The sequence below is a fragment of the Gasterosteus aculeatus genome, chromosome 14 (genome assembly GCF_964276395.1).
Source record: "Gasterosteus aculeatus chromosome 14, fGasAcu3.hap1.1, whole genome shotgun sequence".
Taxonomy (NCBI): domain Eukaryota; kingdom Metazoa; phylum Chordata; class Actinopteri; order Perciformes; family Gasterosteidae; genus Gasterosteus; species Gasterosteus aculeatus.
This window is the reverse complement of record NC_135702.1, coordinates 8,202,773-8,220,501: the sequence shown is the minus strand read 5'-3', so window position 1 is coordinate 8,220,501 and position 17,729 is coordinate 8,202,773. Positions and strand designations below refer to the sequence as shown.

At 43.2% G+C, this 17,729-nt stretch overlaps 2 protein-coding genes and 1 long non-coding RNA gene across 4 annotated transcripts; 1 reads left to right on the top strand and 2 right to left on the bottom strand.

The window, feature by feature from the left end:
* Positions 1–1,006: 1,006 nt before the first annotated feature.
* LOC120832282 (calsenilin) lies at positions 1,007–10,674 on the bottom strand. 2 transcript variants are annotated; one of them, XM_078087861.1, is made up of 10 exons: positions 10,542–10,674; positions 10,285–10,375; positions 7,982–8,156; positions 3,276–3,400; positions 2,458–2,527; positions 2,246–2,316; positions 2,049–2,156; positions 1,865–1,969; positions 1,579–1,641; positions 1,007–1,493 (listed from the first exon to the last, which is right to left on the bottom strand). In XM_078087861.1, the coding sequence occupies exons 2-10, from the start codon at positions 10,288–10,290 to the stop codon at positions 1,446–1,448; spliced, it is 771 nt and encodes a 256-aa protein (XP_077943987.1). In that variant the 5' UTR covers positions 10,291–10,375; positions 10,542–10,674; the 3' UTR covers positions 1,007–1,445. The 2 variants fall into 2 exon arrangements, with proteins under 2 accessions (XP_077943987.1, XP_077943986.1); XM_078087860.1 differs by lacking the exons at positions 7,982–8,156; positions 10,285–10,375; positions 10,542–10,674 and adding an exon at positions 4,068–5,183.
* Positions 10,675–13,478: 2,804 nt separating this feature from the next.
* On the bottom strand, positions 13,479–14,856 carry LOC144388212 (uncharacterized). The gene is made up of 2 exons (XR_013452488.1): positions 14,408–14,856; positions 13,479–14,161 (listed from the first exon to the last, which is right to left on the bottom strand). It is a non-coding gene; the product is annotated as an uncharacterized LOC144388212 (long non-coding RNA).
* trim69 (tripartite motif containing 69) lies at positions 14,158–17,604 on the top strand. The gene is made up of 6 exons (XM_040198404.2): positions 14,158–14,831; positions 15,072–15,167; positions 15,399–15,632; positions 16,245–16,267; positions 16,353–16,468; positions 16,620–17,604. Exons 1-6 carry the CDS (start codon positions 14,202–14,204, stop codon positions 17,162–17,164), a joined length of 1,644 nt encoding a protein of 547 aa, XP_040054338.2. The 5' UTR covers positions 14,158–14,201; the 3' UTR covers positions 17,165–17,604.
* Positions 17,605–17,729: the final 125 nt, after the last annotated feature.

Here is a 17,729-nt window from a genome sequence, read left to right as displayed (position 1 = left end):
CATGCGCTAGTTATTTTTTATCACAAGTCGGCATCCTGTGCTTCCTTCCTAAATTCATTGAAAGCTAACATGTTTATGCCGACATGAGGACGATGCTCAGTGGTGATTCACTCTAACTTGTGCCTCAATACCCAGAGTTGGCCGGAAGATTGGCCCATGGGACAATAAACCACATCTGCCAGAATTATAAGACACTGAATAATTTACACTGTTGTTTTTCTCTTTCTGAGGTTCACCGTAAAACTCAAATAGAGAGAACAACAACAACAAAAATACAGTGGGACCTTTGTCTTATTTACAATTATTTAACAATTAATAGATGGTTGAAACCTCATACGGATCCTTCACTGTCATATGAGAAATATGATACAACATTTGGTTCTGTACTTTCTCTCGATGTGAAACAAGATGTTAAAGATATTTTACCCAGATATTCAAGTACTGGTGTGAATAGAAGTATTCATCATGCAGAACGACAATAAAGTTGGTCACTTTAAAACAAGCAAAGCAGTCAGTGACAGCTGACCTCTTAACTATTTTGACCTTTAATGATCCTAAATGACATATTAAAACTGTGACGCTCCAAAAGAGTGTGGGAGCCTACAGGATGGAAAACATGAGGAACGGTTGTTCACAGAAACAAGACTGGACAAAATGGTTCTAATTCGGGGAAATCCTTTGGGAGGAAACCAAAGAGCTATTTCTGCTTATCGTTTTGGGTCTGGAGGATCTGCTTGAGGGCAGACTTTGGACAAGTGTCGGTTTGTTCAGGATCCCTCATACAAAGCCTTAGCACATAGTCAATGTACGCATGTAGTGTCCCATATTAATTTGTGTTTTTGTGTTATGACCAGATTGCAGCTGTACTGTTACTTAAAATCCCATTTGATGTTTGCCTTGGGTACATTTTAGGGTTCATTCTTTATTTCATTTTTGGACATCTCACTGCTCTTAACAATTCCTAACCTTCTGAGTAGTACAAAAAGAGAAGAGAGTAGAGTTATCAGCATGTGTGACGGTATGTATTTATTTCAGTAGACGATCACAGAGGAATCATGGCTACACAAACATCTGATTCTTTTCTATACCGTATAATACAGTAACAAAGTAAGTGTTTAACGATAAAACCCTTGTTTGTGAACGTGGTTTGCATCACATGCTTTTAGATGACGGGCAAGCGATCATGCTCAACTGGTTTCATCCTGTGCAGAAAACAAACAAAATTGTCATGCAAAGAATAATTTCTTCTTTGAGTGATCCGGGGAATTCTTTGCATTTCTCGGCATGGAACAGTTCAACAGGAAAAGCAATGGTGTTCACCAAGTTGTATTGAAATGCAAAATGCGTTGCACGACCAATTCGCTTTGTCAAGATGGATTTCGGGGCGAGAGGCCTGCAGCTGTGAGCACTCTGCAGGAATACTGATCCACGTCCCTCTACAGAAACTAGATGACGTTTTCAAAGAGCTGCATGGAAGCCATTATATTTTCATCCTGTAAAGAGCAGAAAGAAGATGCAAGAGAAAAGATGCATGGACTCAGGGAATTGTGTTTCAGTTCAGTTTGATGATCGGATTACCTTTTGGCAGGTTTCTATGAATTCATCAATAGTCACCACTCCATCTCTGTTTCGATCCATTTTCTGGAAAAATGTCAGACAAGATGGATTTTGATTCTGACATTTTGCTTTTACGGGAGATTTCTATCTATTTCTCTGAGATAGAATGACCAGGGTCTAAAACACAAGAGTACACACTGACACACTGAGGCTCTGGTAAGCCAGATCTAATAATTCATTTTCATTCGATTTAGAGGCCAGGGATTATGTTTTTTTTGGTTAAGTGGTGATTTCACAGATGAATTACCTGGAAGAATCTCTCCACATGCTCATAGGGAGAGTCGTCCCGTACACTGGGTAAGGTATACCTGCCCATCATGTCATAAATGGACGTCATTATTGACATCATTTCCTGCAGGAAAGCAGAGAGACATACAGAACAACTGCCCCGTTCGGTAGGATTACTCAAGAATATGGTTTATTGACTGTACCTCTTTAGTAATGAGGCCGTCTTTATTGATGTCGTAAAGGTTGAATGCCCATCGAAGTTTCTCTGTAACGGAGCCTCGAAGCAACACAGATAATCCTATCACAAAGTCCTGAAAAAAGAATTTAGAAATGTCATTATTAGCTCTCCTTTTGTGCGCAATATCTAATAATTATAGCACAAAGTCGACAGTGAACTCACCTCAAACCGGATGGAGCCATTTCTGTCCATGTCAAATGCGTTGAACAAGAAGTGTGCATACGTGGTTGCATCTGATAACATGTAATGAATATGTAATACACATGAAAAACTTTATCCATTTCATTTTGGTTATCTCAATGGTGCAGGTTGAGTCAGGCAAGACTGTCTTCTATATGCGCATATGAAACCAGTTTCTTAATTACATACTTTACCTCCTTGAGGGAAGAACTGTGAGTAAATGGTCTTGAAAGTTTCCTCATCCACTAGCCCACTGGGACATTCCTATTAGGAGAAAAAAACATTTACATCATTCCATAAGTGCAGGTTAATGGCCACTAGAGGGCAAATAGGAGAAGGATACTCAAAAGATTCATGAATGGTAAATTATTGCTCTGACGATGTAGTAATGTAATAAAAAGCCGTATTGCACATGGGTACACCTTGAACTAACGGGAAACGCAAGTAGTACACAGACAATAAAGTTGTACAATAGAACAACAAGAACAGAGAAAAAGTCCTTTGTGGCAGATTTCAATAAAGAGAGCAACATGCAACAAAGAGCAAGGCAACCTGTGTACATTGCAATTATTGTTATTTTTCATAATCTAGTTTGGAGGCCACTGTTCACACTCTTCTTCTTCTTCTTCTACTGTTTAATGGCACTTTGCATGCATTAGCTGCCTCTGCGGTCTGCAAAAATCTGTAGCCCTATCACGCTGGTAGCGTTTGTGCATTAGCATCTTTTTACAAGTATTAGAACAACATAAAGATAGAAGTAATATAAGACACCTGCTCATAAAAAAAACATGCTCTACAGCAGCACTTTTGGTCCAAAGCTGTCGGTCAAAACTTGAATCAAGACACAACAAATCTACAGATATCCTCTTTTTTCAGCCGTCAACCGGTGACGCCTTAACACACTCACACACACCCATACGCATCAGACTGTGTGGGTAGGATTTATTAATTGTGGCAGAAAGTTGTCTTTAACCCTGTCATTGGGATGAAAGTGCACCGATTGTTTTCATACATTTTTGAAGCCTCTGTAAAGCGACTGGAGCTCCTTCCTGGTGAACTGCGTCTGGGCCTGGAGCTGATCCAGACCCTCCGGTTGGTGACGCACCATTGAGAGTTCAAACTCGCCGTCACAGCTGTCTGTCGGCGGTAAGCGGAGGCAAGGAAACAGGGATGTGATGGGAAAGAGGGGGAGGAATAAAAGTGGAAAGGAATAGAGGCAAGACAAGAAAGGGAAAAAAAGTGGAAGGTGGGAGTTGAAAATACTAGAAAACCATAAATAGGTGGGAGGCAAAATAATATACAGCACAAAACTCAAAATGCTCACCATCTTTATACAAAGAGAATATAAATAAGAGTTTGAAGTGGGAAACGTGAGACAAGGAAATGGGTGAGAGATAAAAGGGGGTAAGAAGAATTAAAAGCATTAACTAAATGAAGACGAGACAGGGAAAGATTAAACAAGTTATGTGCACGTGTAAATAAGCTGATTTACACTATAGGTCGCTAAGAGCAGGATGTTAAAGGAGGAAAGACCCTTTTGATTCACTTCAACAGTTCTCCCTATGGCAAGAAACAAAAAATTCATCGGTGTCACAAATGATCATAATTTCCATCCCCAAAAAGTGTAAAGTCACATTTTTTTGCAAATTGGTCTAAACCAAGAAGAGAGAACGATTACTGTATAAGGAATTAAAATACACATTAATAAAACCATGCAATGTTAAAGCTGATTTTAGACGTTTACAGAGACGACTAGGATGAAATTAAGCATAATACTTGAGAAAGACCACCGAGAAGTACTCACCATCTTCATTACAGCCAACGCACGAATGGGAAGTTGAAATAGACCAGGAAGAGATGGTGATGAAGGAATGAGAGGGGAAGAAGGGAAAACTGTTAGATATTTGGTTTGTAGACTTCAGGTTACCAACAAACCAGGTTATTAAAAGATAAATTATATTTAAACAACATTCAAGGAACAACTACAGCAACCAAAAACTATTTCTAGGTTTATATGCAAATGAAAAAATGTAATTTAATATTAAGAAAGGTAACAGATTCTGCTCGTGAAACTGCATTTATAGATCATTCAAGCGCCACGTTTACGGCCAACAACATATTTTCATTACTACACAAAACATCGAAGACAACATTTAAGCAGACAAACATTGTTACATCTTACCTTCAAGTGACAAAGGCTCCCAAACCCCAAATTGTTTGAGCACGACAACAAACATTGCAACAACAACAGCAATGGCAAATACTTCCATGCCATCCACCTCCATTGTTTCCTTGCATTAGGTATCTCCTGCGCAAAAAGCCTCTTTTAAAAATCCTAACGTTAACTTCCTCCTGCCACGTACTTATTCATAAGTGTTTTATCAGGCATCAGCAGTTCTATGCACCTAAATGAAACCACTGACCATTTAGACGGCAGCGATTGCCCGCAGAGCATCCTCTTTAAAGAAAACCAGATAAAAAAGTCCACCACGCGTACACAAACGGAAAATTTAGAGAACCTCAATCCTCCGAAAATGATCCCGAGCTTTCTCCACTTTCTCCCTCTCGGCCACTGCTCGCCGGCATTTCACCTCCCGGCGGGTTCATTTTAGGATCTCCCCCACAACTCCCTCAACTTTCCTTCCCCTCTCACCCCGTCCTGGGCTGTGTGCACACGTGTGAGTGCTCAGGTTGGTTACTGAAGGAATTTCTTTACCAACACTCTCTGATTGACAGTCCGAGCGGCCTTTTATTTGCTCAGTCATTTCGGGGATGCAAAGCTGTAAAAAAAAAAAAAACAGGCATCGATCCACATCCGCTGATGGCTGGGATACGAACAGCACTTAGAATGAGGGAGTCTGCCCTGCCCTGCGTGGCGCTGCTCGTGTCCACTGCGTTGTTCAGCCACACACACACACACACACACACACACACACACACACACACACACACACACACACACACACACACACACACACACACACACGTCGATAACTCAGTGGGATTAACTCAGGGCGGATAAAAATACGCTGCGACTGCTGCCAGTGTAAAAACGGGACTCTGTTTACGACATTAAAGATAATAAACTTTTAAGCAATTTATTGCTGAGGTCCGAAGGCGAGCCGCACGCCTCCCGCGTGGCTTCTGTTAACGGCTCAGCAGGACGCACGTGCAGTGCGTTGGTGGTGCAAAAGTACTTTTTCACTTTTTGTTGTTGTTAGGAAGCGAGTGTTTTTGTGATGACACCGAGGACCATGAGAGGGGAGAAGAATAGGAGGACGGTTCACCGGTGATGACTCTGCACAACATAATGGACTCGGTTAAAGTACAAAGAGGGGGTGGAGGGCAAATCAATTGTTAAGAGATAAAATACTGGTCTTAGAAGGGGGAGAGAAAGTGGGCCAGAAAAGCATTTTGATGGCCGGCAGGGATTATGTACATGTGTTCTTCCTGTAATAATAATAATAATAATAAGTAATGAACTGGGGGCCTCTCCAAAGATACAAAACTCCAAAAATAAATAACATGGTGTGGATGTAATTTTACATTTCAGATTCCACTGAAGGATTTTAATGTCAGTTTGAATCATTTGAATATAATTTGCTAGTCGCTCTGTTTATTCTCTACAAAAAGAGTTTAACACTCTTGTGGAGCTGTTTTGAAGGATGGTTTTCCATCACATACTTTAAATGGTAAACTAACAACATACTAAGTTGGTTTTGTGTTTTCGACGTACTGGTACTGCCATCCCAGTCCAAGGTTTAACTTTATCAGAGCACAAGGTTCGCTAACAGGAAGGGCACCAGTCTTGCACCGGAAAACCTGAAATAACCTAATAACATAAGTCTTTGTCATAGATGACTCACAATGTGACATGTCAGATCAGAGGTGATGGATGACAACCGGGCCAATAAAATGCTGCAAGCAGTTACCTTTTGCAGTGTTTCTGATCTCATGTCGACCTCAACAGACAGAAACACACTCGGCCATTAAAGAACATGCAAGATGTATGAGCTCATGTTTGCCTGCAATGAAAATAATGCAACATTATACTGTTTAATGCACTCTAAGTGCTGATCTATCCCTGTTCTCTTAAATACAGACAAGAGTGAGGTGGCTAAAGAATGCATAGATGCAGACATTGCAACCATCCGTCAGCTTTTAATGACTGCAGTGAGAGCAACATTACAGCACCGAGCCTCAGGCCATTTATCAAAAACCATCACACGGGTTCTCGTCAAACAATTAAACACCTTGGGCTTCACGCTCCCTCTAAGCCTTTTTCTTAGTGCATGCTTTCAGCTGTTTCATTGATTTTTAGGCATCTTATTTTTGGCAAGAAATGACCTTTCTGTAGAGGCGCCATACACAACTGGCATTGTGCAAAAAGCGGATTCCACCCGCTTGTCATTTGACTGTTTAAAATTGCATCATCAAACTAGAGTTTCCAAACGTATTATATTTGATTTGACTGAAAGACGAAATGTTTGGGTTTCAGATTTTATAGCACTGAAGTCCAATTTCATCTGATGACTGTGCTATTCTCATTTTCCTAACTACAGAAACAATGATGAGGTAAGTGCAACCCGCCATCACTTTCATTATTGAACAGCAGTTCCACATTTTAATATAGGTAATAGAGGAAATGTGTTCTGCATGGGATGCACAGGAATATGAGTGATTGCAGATCACTTTTTGGTGTTCTAAGAGCAGCTGCAGGAAACACTCAGGAGCTGAAAGGTTTATACACCACTAGAGGGAGATCAAGTCATTATACATTTGGGAAATATCAGCTTAAAGCCTCAACAAATATTACCTTTTCAAATATTGACCCTGAAAATACAAAAGGAGTGAGAATAATGAAGAATTGCTAACAACATTTCACTACATTCCGACTGCAAAGACTTAAAGGTCAAGGTAGTTTCCTTGCTTGAGTCTAAATTAGCAGTTGAGTACAATGTTGAATTAAAATTGTATAATTTGCCTGTGTGAATGTGTGAATTGATGGTTTGTCAGCCGTCAGAGAATTTGTGCTGTTATTATTTTCATCAACGTTCTGTCCGAGGGACGTGACGTCTGTCTGTTGGCAGAGAGAAGCAGTAAACGACAACAGCTGATCCTATCTGGACTCTGCAGAGGAGACATTTTGTCTTTTCATCATTACATCTGAACCCCCAGGCGTACTAAAGTATGGGGCAAAAACACATTTTATATATATTGGTTAAAATAAGGGGATTGGGAGATGTTATTCCGACCGAACGCAGACATGGTCCGTCCTGTTGGTGAGGAGCACACACACAGTTTTCCTGCACGGAGGGACAATGTCAATAATTTAGATAAACCCAGGAAAGCGGGCATTCAGAGGCAGCCAGTGGAAGACAATGTGCTCATCTTCTGACCATAAAGCGAGGGATCTCTGTCAGTCCGTCTGCATGATCTTCACATATCTGGTGATCCGATCATCTGAAGTACGTCACGGTTGCAGTGGACTAAGGGACGGCTCTTATTCCGTACAAATTGGACTGTAGATATACTGTAAAACATACTGTGGACATGTGCTTTAAAATGAAAGTATTCTGTAGTGCAGGAGATTGAAAGCTGTTGTTTTATTCTAGTCCCACTCCCCCTGCTGTCAAACACAATTATGCATATTCACAATATTCTGTATTGTTGTTGTTTGCTTGTTGTCATGGCGGTGTGCATTTGATGTGCCTGTACCTGGCCCTTGTTGCGTGGTGCTGGCAATTATCCACTTGACGAGACAGCACTTCATCAGAGATTTACGCGTGAGCCGCGGTCTCTCCCACTTGGAGCCGTCGGCCTTCCCGCCCGGGTTGGGATCCGTCCCGTTGGCATCGGGCAGCATGCCGCCATCCGCGGCCTTTCCATCCGCCTGAGGGAGACGGAAAACGAGCGGCCCTCAGAGAGAGAGAGAGAAAAGACACAAGACGGACCTCGAGGTGCTTCTGCCCTTTTTAAAAGTCCCCCAGGTGAACACAGCGAGAAGAAGAAAACAAGCTACGGTGACTCAAAATGGGACACAGAACGCAGCTAAAGAAAAATACATCACACATCGTCACAGGAGCCAACCTTGTTAAAACCATATTACATGCCTGAAAAGGCAATGTTTCACAGAGACCCTAAAATAGACATGCTCCTCTAATATAACATCCAATTAATGCCTTTCAGGGCAAGATCCCTATTTGTAGTAATATGGCAGTTTGACATGAGGGTTGATTTGATAAATGTTGGTGAAACGTACTTCAGCAAAGCTCATGTGATGCACAAGTGACTTACAGACACCCAACCAGTCTGTGAGCACGGATAAAGAGGTTGACAAATAAATACGGCTGAGAAGAGAAAAGGTGATTATGTTTATGTGATTAAAGGCGACTCATAAATCCCTCAGACCGTTTGCACCTACATGCAGAATTTATGCCAAGTATACTTTAACATTGCGTAAGGAAAAGGATTTATTTATGTAGTTCCAGCTTTTCTTGTGCATTATTCATTCAAGGCGTTTTAAATAGGTTTAGTTTCCAGAAGAAGGAAAAGAACTTAAAAAAATAATCTAATATCCTTTAACCGTGAGCACTTATGAGAATAGGGACATGCAAGCTCTCTTGTGTGCAGTTATCTTAACCACCACATAACATTGTTCTTCTCATCTCCCCCATGATGCTCATGCTCAGCTTTTCTACATTCTGATAATATTTTAGTGTTAATAGAGCTTTTTTATTGCTGAATCTAATTGCCCAACCTACCGTTTAACAACACAAGGATAATAACTGTGAAACTATTTGTTAATTCTTCTTTTCTTTTTTATTGCTTTGTTTTCTCAGGCGCCGTTGTTCTTCACTTCCATACATGTGATGACTCACATGTGCTGTGGTATGGCACTATTATATGTTCAGCCTTTCTGAGGGCTTCTTTCCTCCTTTTGTTGCTTTAAAAGATTTTCTTCATTCCCTCTTTGTCCCTGCAAAGTCTCTGACTTGCGTGTGATTTAATCGGGTGCAATGTTGAAGAGAAAATAGACACGGCTGCTATCTGGGGGGGCTCCTCTGTCCCCCTCCAGGTCCCCGGAACGTATGAGCGGCGTGAACGAATGCCGAAGCATGCACAACGTGGAGAACGTCGCTGAATAATTCACACTCCGTAGAACCGCATCAATAAAAGATCAGAATTGCCCTCTACTGTGAAGTGAAAGACGACTTGTCTTAGTTCATTCAGTGAGACTCGACGAACCCTCCAAAAGAACCCACGGACTCATATTCTACACACACACACTCACACACACAATAATACCGTGTATTAAGCAAATGATGGAGAGTCAAACTGATTGAATTACCTGTGACCTGTTTATAATTTCTGATAAATGAGAGCGACGGTGATGTGTTGCTGCATCGTTCGGAGGACTGAAACCATTCACAGAGTATTGAGATGCTCCCTGTGATCATCTAAGTCATCACGAGCGCTGCGGGCGACCCTCCTTCCACCGATCATCACATATGTCACCGCTTAGAGCTTCAAACGCACGCACGCACACACTCACGCACAAATCCTAAAACAAAATATTACATAACGTCGTATCTGGCAACATTGGTTGTTTCTTCAAGCACAGTTTTGCAAAACAGAAATCGTGGATGCTACTTTTACACATTCAACAATCTGATGAGATTTGGATGCACAGTGACATGATAGCTGTGTGACCTAAATACCTGACAATCAGTCACCAAATGAATCAAAAGTTCATTTAAATTTATCTGTAAATACCTTTGTGCTTAACCGTAAGATACATTTTGAATGCTTTTGACTCAGTACGTTTCTACTACTTTCAGAATAAAGTATGTCCGAGGATAATACTTCTTTCACTCACTAAAATGAAAATGAAATTGTTACATCTTTTTGCTAGTGATGAGGTACTATAGGTACACATGCACATGCAGAAGTATTATAATAAAGAATCATTCTGCATGCCGGTCTACTAACTCATAAAGCAAAACATGTTGCCGTTGTACCTGCATTGCTCCTGGATGTGTGATGCCGTTGTGCAGGATAAATGGCTCTAATCCTTCTCCACTCGAGCTCCTCAAACGACTCGGAGGTGATCTGCATCAGCATGCAGAGAGACAGAGAGAAAAAAAGCCATTGGAAGGAGGAGCAGAACTGCTGAGCTCACACACACACACACACACACACGCACACACACATCGAGCTAGTAATACACACTATGAAACTACAATAATCACAGGTAGAGATCGGCGAACGTTTAAACCTGAAGAGCTTTAAAACACGATTCACAGTTGCGACCCTACAGATGCAGAAAGCTTGAGCCGCCCTCAACAAAGTGAAGATGAGGCAAAGAATTTACACAGCGACAGAAGGAGCGAGGCGGTGACGAGGTGCTCACATCGTGACACGTATTATTAGAAATCGCAGACATATTAAAAACCTTCTGTGATGGTGTGTGAGTCCAAACTCAGACAGTCTGTGATTCTCTGAGGAAATTAAAGAGGATAGTTGTGTTTCAGCCTCACAAACTGTACAAATAGATTTTTTGATTTCATGCTCAGTGCACTTGGTTGTCGGTGTCATCCTGCTTAGTTAAAATAATAAAAAAGAAGAAGAGGAGGGGGAGACCTTCATTGGCTCATAAATCTTAAGTTGTAGCTCCATATGAGTTATTTCTATGCTTATGAATCAAGATTACAATGTTTATTGTGGGCTCGTATCCACACGACGGGGACTTTGGGTGAATTTCTGTTCTGTTTGTTCTTGGCAATTGTTCTAAAACCACAGAAAACCAAGACGTTTCCCACCAACAACGAATAAGCCGGTTGCATGTGGTTTCACAATGTCCTGAAACAAAAAGGCATAATGCTGCAACAGTACTTTGATTTGACTTTAAAATGTGATGTCAGAGCCCAGGGAGAGCGAGCTCCTGGCTGTGCACCTGCTTCTGCACATGGTTTCACATTTACTTGGAAGGTAAATTAATACAAGAGCCAGAAGCTACCTCCAAAACATGCCCCGACATAGTTTTTGCATCTGCTTAAGTGCTTTTCCTTCAAACCTATGTAAGTCAAGAAGAGGAGGGACTGATTTACTGCACTGAGGGGGAAATCTGATAAAAAACAGACATAAAGATCAACAGGGAGGGCTGGAGAGACTAGGGAGAAAGGGCGGGTATAGCTGATGGGATTAAACATTTCACTTTCCAGGCAATAAAGTCTGTATTTATTCCTAATAACACTGTGGTAAACATCAGCTCTGTATTGTGCATACTATGGAATCCATTCAGAAATAAAGAAATACCAAAAATATGGTGCATTGTTGCTTACAATGACAATGCTAACATATGTAAGCAATTTTCAAAAATGCTATGAGGTTACAAACCAACGTTTAGCACCAACATCAACTGGAGAAATGATTAGACTGACTGTTGTCCTTGCGCCTCTTATCTTCCTACAGGTCTGTCACTCCTGCAGAAACTGAGGTTATTTTTAGACGTCAAGTTCCAGAGAGCCTGTAGTTTCCCCGGTGCCTCACACATCAGCTGGGGGTCTGATTGAGGGTGTGTGTTCAGTGCAGATGTGCCTCCTCGTTTGCGGGTCTGTGAGGGGGAGTGTCTTCTTTCTGTCCTCATAAATGTTGCATTTTCTTTCACAGTGTGTCACTAACACTCACATGCATGGCGGCACACGTTTGTGCACGTATGCACGCGTTGTGTCCCCTGCTTCGTTTCCTTTTATATGAAACACGATCATAGCTTTGGAATGTAACATTACAACCTCTCCATAGTAAACACAGCGGTGGCCGTTTTTTTGTCACTGGAACTAACTGCCGATCATTAATGATCCAAATCTTGACACTGTTTTAATGAAATATTATTAGGCTCTTTTTAGCGAGTGTAAACAGTTCATAATTCCCTGTATAATAAATATTTGTTTTGTTGTTGAAAACATTCACCACCGACACAATATGTTCCGTCACACACGTGAACATGATTTTCTTAAAATGTGCCTTCATGCATTTTTACTGAAAGTACTGAAAGTACTAAATTCAGCTTGCTTTTTTCCACACTGCAACGGTACAACCACTTCACTTCCCCTCTGCTGCTCACTGAAATGTTACTGTCCCACAAGGTGGACAGGAATCAAGGCATGTCAACGTTTTAATTAACTCAACAACCCTAATCTGTCCTGTGTGTTAATTATGTGTGTGCAAGTCTGAGCAGCTCTGAAGATGGTCCACGTTATTAGGGACCACTGAAGGTCACAGGTTAATTACACCGTCTGCCATCAATTAACTTACGAAATGCAGGATGATTGGATGGTATTTGAGATCTATTTGTTTGGTGTCGTGTTGTTGTTGTTTTCTAACTTTCTCATGTGGTAAGTATGTTTTGTGCGTAATAGCTCGTGTCCCGGAGAGGTAAGAGTCGGGAAGCCATAAACACAAAGACCTGGGAAACTCAAGGCAAGATAAACACATAAAAGATAAAACATAAAAGTTTTTTCATTTTCACTGCCATGTCAATCATCCCAGAGAGCAGCGGTCTACGTCCTTGTTTCGCAAAATATGAACCACACAAAATCTTATGGTGTCGTGGAACAAGCGTCACGCAGACGGCGACTGAGTAGAGCGGTCACACCTGCAGAACATCTGCAATCGTCCCGGCGGCTCATCAAACCAGCAATTAGGGATTTCACACCTTCCCACAGATTCAACCAAACCTTCCTCCCTCGCACGGCGACATCGGCTCCTCATCGCCATCTTTGAAACCAAGCGGTGAGGGTTTTTGGATGGTTGATGATTCACACAGAGAGCATGATGTCTGTTTCTCATTTCCTCTCCATTATATAACACTTGGGATTTTGATCACTAACTGGTGTTGTTCTAATCTTTTTGTGACTGTATGATACCTCAACATTTTAGTTTGGACACCAGATGTCACCGTTGGGCATAACGCAAGTTTAACAAAGGGACTCAAAACGTCTGATTAGACTCCCAGAGGAAATGTTAAACGTGCTACATTTGTTCACATTTCTCTTTCTTGCACATTTTGTTTGCGCAATCCTGCTTGCACTCTCCTGACCTCTGATCAGTTCCAGAGTATAATCAAAGGGTGTCTCTATTGACTTTATAGCAGATACGCCCAATGAAACAGCCAGTAATAATATATATATATATATATATATATATATATATATTTGTTTTTTAAGTAATTCCCTTAATACACTCCACTAGCGTGTTGCAGAGAAACTGGAGTTTACTAGACAGATGTTCCAGCCCTCGGGGACTGTAACTATGTGTCCTAATAACTGGATGGATGCCTGCAGTACTTCTATCGGTCCGTGGCGGCGCTTTCTCTCTTTCTCTGTGGAAATATCTTCATGGTCTTGTTTACCCTTCAGCAACAATAATGACTTACTGGGCCGAGTGAGTGATGCAATGAAAAGAAACAGGAAATCTGTTACTGCTACACATGTCTCCTTTCCCTTTTTTTTTATTCTCAAACACACTCCGGGTTGGTCTCACACTCCCAAACACACTAAAATGGATTTACATTTTTCTGCAGTTACCCTGAAGCAGATTAAGAGTTTAGTGGAGCAGAACTTTCTTCCCACTTACTGGCCAGACTTCACTGAACAAACACATGCCACGGATAGAATATCCACGGTCCGCCTCGGTTTCCTGGCTGAGCTGTGACGTCAGTCTGCAGGGAAAAGAGGGGGCCCATTGACATCCACTCTATCTGCTGTGGACTGCGAGAGGCTGGGGCTGCTGCTTCTGCACCACCCACTTCATTTCCCCGCAATCAACAGGAAGACTGGAGGCCAAGGAGAGCAGCCGCACTCTGCACGAGAGGAGAGGAAGGAGGCGGAGGTCCAGCTGTAGAGTCCAAACAAAGGGGAACAATCCAGGCGAAGGAATGAGCAATAATCAGAAAGAAGTGAAGAGAATCCAAACCGTTTATCTGCAGAACTTGGAAAAACTGAACCAGGGGGTAAAACTAGAGAAGAAAAGTTGGAAACCAAAGGAAGGAGACTTTGCTGCAGCAATGGAAAACCTGCGACAGCCTCCCATAGCCGGGAAGGTAAACAAAAGCTCCACCAACAGAATCAGCAGGGATCTCACCTGCTCCATCTGCCTGGATCTCTTCAAGCAGCCGGTGTCCCTGCCCTGTGATCACACCTTCTGCCAGGGGTGCATTGAAGGTTACTGGACCGGCCCCCGGGGCCCCATTCAGGGGGGCACGGGCTCCTGCCCTCAGTGCAGGAAGGTGTACCCCGGGAAAAGCTACAGGCCCAACCGCATCGTTGCCAACATAGTGGAGAGCTACTGTCAGGGCCTGGAGGAGAGCGGCTCTGGCCCTCGTCTTGCAGACGTCGGCGCGTCAGAGAGGCTTCCGGCTGCGGTGCCGCGCTGCAGCAGACACCGCGAGGAGCTGAAGCTTTACTGCGAGGAGGACCAGGAGCTGGTGTGTCTGGTGTGCGGCCTCTCACAGGAGCACAGGAACCACACCATGGTGTGTGTCCAGGAGGCCGAGCAGAAGTACCGGGTGAGTTGAGCTTGAGTAAATGTACAAAGGTTATGTGTCAAGAGCTTACAGTTACATATTGCACAGTAAGGTTCACGTCATTGTAGTGCTGGTAACTTTCACTACATTCGATCAGTTATAAATCGCACTTTAGATCTTTTTTTTAGGTGTTTTAGGTCCATTAAAACTAGTAAAAGTAGACATGCGTTTGAGGAGAGAAGCGGGTCAGTTCATGGTGATGACGGCTCCGTCTCCCGCCAGGCGTCTCTAAACAGCTCCATGGATTCCCTGAGAGCTGAACTCAACACGGCGCTGCAGTGTGACAGGGAAGCCGAGGATGAGGTCAAAAAGCTGAAGGTGAGAGAAAAACGCTCCCAAAACAAACACACACACACACACACACACACTTCCTGTAATCCAAACACTGCAACCCATTGTGTAACATCTTATCTGATATCACCCGCAAGAAATGTGTGTGTGTCGGCAAAATGAATGTGAGAATGTTTCCTACGTCCAGAACAGGTTGTTACGCTGCAACAGAGAAGAGGGCGTTAAAGTGACCACGTTCCTCCTCTTCCACCTCCCCAGGAGCACACCGCTGACCTGAAGGTGCGCATCGAGGCGCAGTTCAGCGACCTGCACCAGTTCCTGTACCAGGAGGAGAAGCTGCTGCAGGTGAAGCTGAAGACTGAGGAGCGCAGAGAGCTGATCCGACTGGACGAGCACAAGGCACTGCTGTGCGTGGAGGTCTCTCGTCTGCAGAGAGCCGTCCACGAGATAGAGGACAAGCTGAAGGAGCAGGACCCCTTCACCCTGCTGCGGGTAGGTTCAGCTCCTGTGAACCCACCTGGAAATGATTCAACTCTGCTCTGAGGGTAGAAGTTGAGAAATGCTGAGCTCTTTATTTCTTCAACTTTATAGTTTCTAGGAACTATTTGCATCATAATGACACAGTCGAGATGTTACATTTTAGGAGTGAAAGTTAGTTTTATGGGCCATCGGTTGTGTATTTCTGTGCAAAAATGTTTAACAGGCTCCAACATCAACACTCAGGCAGGGTGTGACCGTTTGGGTTTTCCTGTTTCAGTTCTTTCGCAATTCTTAAAATGCAATGAACATTGATCATGTCAGATTGCATCTTTTTGAAAAATAAGGTTTAAAAACATTAACGCTGCTGGACTTGATAAGCGCGTGGAGACCGGATGCCGGCCGGTGATGTCACCCGTTGATCTTGGGGGGGAAGAGGAGTTCAGCTCAGGCACTCGGCCGTCCTGTACGCAGCGACTGGGGGACTTTCCCCGGCCCACAGGGAGATCCCGTAGGGTGGATAGCGTGAGCTCAGCCAGTGATGTAATGTGAAAAAAAAAAAAGACACAACAAACCTAATCACCAGTCTGCGTCTCTCGTGTCCTGTGTTTTTTATTTTCGTTTCAGAGCATCAAGGTCCTGCTCCAGAGGTGAGTGTGGGAAAATGTTTTCTAACCCTGGAGGGGCTTCGTCTTCACTCCCTTTTTAGTCTTCTGACTCCGCTTTTGTTGGCAGGCCTTCGCTGAAGTTTGAGAAACCAACCTTTACACCTCCCAGTCTGTGCGAGGGCCGGTTCGCGGGGCCCCTGCAGTACAGAGTGTGGAAATCCATGAAAGGAGGCCTTTATCCAGGTACTTTAAGTGACACTCTGAGCAACCTCCTGACTTATCAAACGTGAACTACGAGCACTTTAAGCCACAGAAACCGTCATCGTCACGTGGTCTCAAATAACCATTTAAACGTTTTGATTATTACTTTTGCTGTTTTTTTTTTTTTTTTTAGTTCCAGCGGCCATCACGTTTAACTCCAGCACGGCCAACCCTTGGCTCAGCCTGACCTCGTCCCTCACCTGTGTCCGCTACCAGACCTTCAACCAAAACGTGCAGGACAACCCCTCCAGGTTCAACGCTGCCCTGTCGCTGCTCGGAAGCCAGGGCGTCACCCACGGGCGACACTACTGGGAGATTGAAGTGTACAGCAGCACGGTCTGGACCGTCGGCGTGGCCCGAGAGTCGGTGCCCAGGAAGGGGGTGATCAAAGCCCTGCCGGCCAACGGCTTCTGGACTCTCTCCCTTTCCTACGGGATTCAGTACATGGCTGGCACTTCGCCCCCCACAGTCCTGTCCCTGGATGAGCCGCTGGTCCGGATCGGCGTGTACCTCGACTACAAGAGGGGCCTGGTGTCTTTTTACAACGCCGAGTGCATGGCACACCTCTACACCTTCAGGGAGACCTTCACTGAGACGCTGTACCCTTACTTCAACCTGGGCTTTCTGGATAAAGTGCATGAAAATGAGCCTCTCAAAGTTTTCCTACCAAAGATTTAAAATGTGACCAAAAAAACGACCTAAGCGGTGCTAAAGCAATGACCAAACACTAATGGAAACTGTTCTTTCCCTTCAACAGGATTACAGCAGAGTTTTTTTTGCACATTAGAAGTTGGAATTATCTGTCTAATAGAAACAGATGTATCTTGAAGGGGTAAATGTTTTAGCATTACTCACTACATGTCTCTTTGCCGCATATATTTCAATGTCACCACCACCTGGGGATCGGTGGTCGGGCCGTGCATCACATTAACCAAACTGGAACTTTGTATTGTTTGTAGACTGGATCGACTGCCACACACCTCATTTCAGAGAAGCAGTGCTTCTGTGAAGAAAGTGAAAGTGTCTGGTTACCTGACTGATTTTTCTTTTAATGATTTCAATAATCTTTCATATGCATGAAACACTAATACATGAAATAAAATATCTTAATCACTCTATTGAGTTTTTCTTCAGTGGTGCATAAATCTACATTTTTTAGATGCCGGTGTCAAATCCTACTAACGGTGTATTATTTGGTGCATTCAGGGAAGTTAGGAGATGTTATGCCTCATTGGTGGTGGAG